The following is a 4,641-nucleotide window of genomic DNA, read 5'->3' on the forward strand; positions in this document are numbered from 1 at the left end:
CCCCCTCCAGGGCAGGTGGTATCTCCCAGAATATTGGGGCATCCCTGGGAGCGCAGGTGGGATCACCCAAAAAAGGGGGGGGGAACTCCCAAAATACGGGACCCTCCCAGGACTCCTGGGAACCCCCAAAATTTGGGGTCTCTGCCCTGGAATGTCCGGGGGGGGAGGATCCCAAAATCCAGGTTGACCCCTGACCCCCCCCAATTTTGGGGTCAGTTTCCAGAATTTGGGGATTCAGTGCGTGAAGAAGCGCGAGCTGGAGGCGGCCGTGGCCGAGCGGATCCGCACCAACAACAACCCCTTCAACGGTACTGGGAGCACTGGGAGGGACTGGGAGTGACTGGGAGCGACTGGGAGGGACTGGGAGTGACTGGGAGGGACTGGGAGGGACTGGGAGGGACTGGGAGGGGACAGGGAGGGACTGGGAGGGACTGGGAGTGACTGGGAGTTACTGGGAGGGACTGGGAGGGGACTGGGAGGGAATGAAGAGGACCAGAAGCCACTGGGAGGGAGCTTGGAGTTACTGGGAGTTACTGGGAGGGACTGGGAGGGACTGGGAGGGGACCAGGAAGAGTCTGGAGGCACTGGGAGGGACTGGTTTTACTGGGAGGAGGTCTGGTGGGCACTGGGTGTTACTGGGAGGGCACTGGGAGGGGTCCTGGTGCTGCTGGGGGCGTCACTGGTGTGTACTGGTTTATACTGGTCCATACTGGGCAGTGCCAGGGGAGCAGCGCGGGGGTGGGTACGACCTGGGGGTGTCACTGGGGGGTGCCTGGGGGTGTCACTGGTTCATACTGGTTTATACTGGTTCATACTGGTTCATACTGGGCAGTGCCGGCGGAGCAGCGCGGCGGCGAGTACGACCTGGCCGCGGTCAGGCTCTGCTTCCAGGTGTGGGTGAGGGGCCCGGGGGGGCTGCGGCCCCTCCCCCCCGTCCTGTCCCAGCCCATCTACGACAACCGTGAGTGGGGACACCTGGGGACACCTGGGGACACCTGGGGACATCCCTGGGACACCTGGGGGACATCCCTGGGACATCCCTGGGACACCTGGGGGACATCCCTGGGGACAGCTGGGAACATCCCTGGGAACACCTGGGAACACCTGGGGGACATCCCTGGGACATCCCTGGGACACCTGGGGGACAGCTGGGGACACGTGGGGACAGCTGGGGGACATCCCTGGGGACAGCTGGGGACATCCCTGGGACATCCCAAGGACACCTGGGACACCTGTAGGACACCTGGGGACACTTGGGGCACCTGTGGGACAGCTGTGGGACATCCCTGGGACACCTGGGGACATCTGGGGGACACCTGTGGGACACTTGTGGGACACCTGGGGCACCTGTGGGACCTCCACCCTGTGTCCCCAGTGACCCTGCTGTGACCCCGCGGTGTCCCCTGTCCCCTGGTGACTCTGATGTCCCCAATGACCCCGGTGACCCCGCGGTGACCCCGGTGACCCCACGGCGTCCCCTGTCCCCAGGTGCCCCCAGCACGGCCGAGCTGCGCATCTGCCGCGTCAACCGCAACTCCGGGAGCTGCCGCGGCGGGGACGAGATCTTCCTGCTGTGTGACAAGGTCCAGAAAGGTGCGGGACACCCCGGGACTGGGACACCCCAAAACCCAGGACACCACGGGACCGGGACACCCCGAAACTGGGACACCCCGGGACTGGGACACCCCGGGACTGGGACACCCCAAAACCCGGGACACCACAGGACCGGGACACCCCGAAACTGGGACACCCTGAGACAGGGACACCCCGGGACTGGGACACCCCGAAACCTGGACACCCCGAAACCTCTGATACCCTGAGACCGGGACACCCCGAAACCTGGACACCCCGGGACCGGGACACCCTAAAACCTGGGACACCCCGGGACCGGGACACCCCGAAACTGGGACACCCTGAGACAGGGACACCCCGGGACTGGGACACCCCGAAACCTGGACACCCCGGGACCGGGACACCCCGAGACCAGGAACATCCTGAACTTGGGACACCCTGAAACCTGGGACACCCCGAAACCAGGACACCCCAAAACCAGGATACCCTGAGACCAGGACATCCTGAACTTGGGACACCCCAAAACCTGGGACACCCCAAAACTAGAACACCCTGAAACCAGGACACCCCGAAACCTGGGACACCCCGAAACCCGGGACACCCCAAGACAGGGACACCCTAAAACCCGGGACACCCCAAACCAGGGGATATCTGTGTCTGTGTTCCTATGGCCTGTTCATGTCCCCAATGTGTCCCTGTTCCCATGCCCTGTCCCTGTCCCCCTGCCCTGTCGCTGTCCCCAACGTGTCCCTACCCTGGTGGCCTGTCCCTGTCCCCAGCGTGTTGCTGTCCTGGTCCCTGTCACTGTCCCCAATGTGTCCCTGTCCCCATGCCCTGTCCCTGTTCCCGTGCCCTGTCTCTGTCCCCATGTCCTGGCCCTGTCCCCAACATGTACCCTGTCCCCATGCCCTGTCCCTCTCCTCGCAGTGTCCCCATGGCCTGTCCCTGCTCCCCTGGCCTGTCCCTGTCCCCAGTGTGTCCCTGTCCCCGTGGCCTGTCCCTGTCCCTATACCCGTGCCCTGTCCCTGTACCCAGCCTGTCCCTGTCCCCGTGTCCCCGCGGTGTCCCCAGCGTGTCGCTGTCCCCATGCCCTGTCCCTGTCCCCATCGTGTCCCTGTCCCCAGCGTGTTGCTGTCCTGGTCCCTGTCACTGTCCCCAGCGTGTCTCTGTCCCTATGCCCTCTCCCTGTCCCCGCAGTGTCCCCATGCCCTGTCCCTGTCCCCATGCCCTGTCCCTGTCCCCATCGTGTCCCTGTCCCCAGCGTGTTGCTGTCCTGGTCCCTGTCACTGTCCCCAGCGTGTCTCTGTCCCAGAGGACATCGAGGTGCGTTTCTCGGCCGAGGGCTGGGAGGCCAAGGGCTCGTTCGCGCAGGCCGACGTTCACCGCCAGGTCGCCATCGTGTTCCGCACGCCGCCCTTCCGGGACCCCGCGCTGCGCGCGCCGGTCACCGTGCGCATGGAGCTGCAGCGGCCCTCGGACCGCCAGCGCAGCGCCCCCGTGGACTTCAGATACCTGCCCCACCAGGGTGGGCTTGGGGAGGGGTCTGCAGGGGGCTACGGGGGGCTAGGGGCAGTTATGGCGTCTGTATTGTGGGCTGGGGGTGATGCAGGGTCCAGGTCCCCGGAGCTGCAGTGCCCCCATGGACTTCAGATACCTGCCCCACCAGGGTGGGCTTGGGGAGGGGTCTGCAGGGGGCTACGGGGGGCTGCGGGCAGTTATGGGGTCTGTATTGTGGGCTGGGGGTGATGCAGGGTCCCTCTGGGACATTCCCGGGTCCCTGGATCCTGTTGATTCCTATTCCCATTCCAGTTCTCATTGAGTTCCTGTACCTGCTCCACCAGGGTGGGCCTGGGCGGGGGGCTACGGGGGGCTAGGGGCACTTATGGGGTCTGTATTGTGGGCTGGGGGTGATGCAGGGTCCCTCTGGGACATTCCCGGGTGACTTTGGGGCATTCCCGGGTCCCTGGATCCTGTTGATTCCTATTCCCATTGCAGTTCTCATTGAGTTCCTGTTCCTGCCCCACCAGGGTGGGCTTGGGGAGGGGTCTGCAGGGGGCTAGGGGCACTTACGGGGTCTTTTTGTGGGGCTGGGGGTGATCTGGGGTCCCTTTTGGGGCTCTCCCAGGTCCTGCTGTGGTTATTTTTGGGTCCTTCTTGTCACCCTGGGACCCTGCTGGGGTCACTGGTGGGACTGGGAGGTCACTGGGGGGTCACTGGGGGGTCACTGGTGTGACTGGGGGGTCACTGGGGAGTCACTGGTGTGACTGGGGGGTCACTGGGGGGATCCCTGGGGGTCTCGGGGAGGTGACAGCCCTGACTGGGAGCTGACTGGTGTTACTGGTGCAGGGGACCTGCAGTGCATCGAGGAGAAGCGCAAGCGGACGCGGGAAACCTTCCGCTCCTTCATCCAGCGCAGCCCCCTGCCCGGTGGGGGCCTGGGGGGGCTTCGGGGGGGGTTACTGGGACGGACTGGGAGGGGGCTTAGGGGTTACTGGGAGTCACTGGGAGGCCTTTAGGGGTCACTGGGGGGCACTGAGGGCTACTGGGAGTCACTGGGAGCTCTCTGCGGTTACTGGGACACAACTGGGAGTCACTGGGAATCCCGTGCGGTTACTGGGAGCTACTGGGAAACTCCTGGGGGGGTCACTGGGTGCCTTTTGTGGGGGGGGGGGCGGGGCCCCGCTTCGCCCCGCCCCCCGGAGCACAGCAGCCAATGGGAGCGTGGCCGCCCCTCCCCCCGGCGTTAACCCCGCCCCCATGGAAGTGCCTTTGGGGGGAGGGGAAGCCCCGCCCCTTCTCCCCCGCTGGAGTGACCTCAATAAACGGTCCAGCGTTTGATTGATGGCTGAGGGGCGTGGCTTGTACGCACAGAGGCGTGGTTGCCGCGGAGGGGGGCGTGGTTGACTACCGGGGGCGTGTCCAAATTGGCCCTGCCTCCGCCGGGGCGGCGCTTTAGCGGGAAGGGGCGTGGCCTCGTCCCGGAAGGGGCGGGGCGGGGCGCGCCGGGGAGGCCGCGGCGGAGCCGAGCGGGGCCGGGGCCGGGCCGGGAGCGGCCGGAGCGGGGCCGGG

General features: G+C 66.0%; 1 protein-coding gene across 1 annotated transcript; it reads left to right on the forward strand.

Annotated features, from left to right (window-relative positions):
* Positions 1 to 216: 216 nt before the first annotated feature.
* LOC121351438 (transcription factor p65-like) lies at positions 217 to 4,088 on the forward strand (the record flags this gene model as incomplete). The annotated part of the gene is made up of 5 exons (XM_041463578.1): positions 217 to 308; positions 833 to 961; positions 1,489 to 1,593; positions 2,885 to 3,097; positions 3,919 to 4,088. Coding segments are annotated over 5 exons (709 nt in total), but the record flags the coding sequence as incomplete, so codon positions are not given.
* Between the last annotated feature and the right edge of the window lie 553 nt (positions 4,089 to 4,641).

This window comes from Pyrgilauda ruficollis, unplaced genomic scaffold (genome assembly GCF_017590135.1).
Source record: "Pyrgilauda ruficollis isolate IOZ18807 unplaced genomic scaffold, ASM1759013v1 scaffold1666, whole genome shotgun sequence".
Classification (NCBI taxonomy): Eukaryota; Metazoa; Chordata; class Aves; order Passeriformes; family Passeridae; genus Pyrgilauda; species Pyrgilauda ruficollis.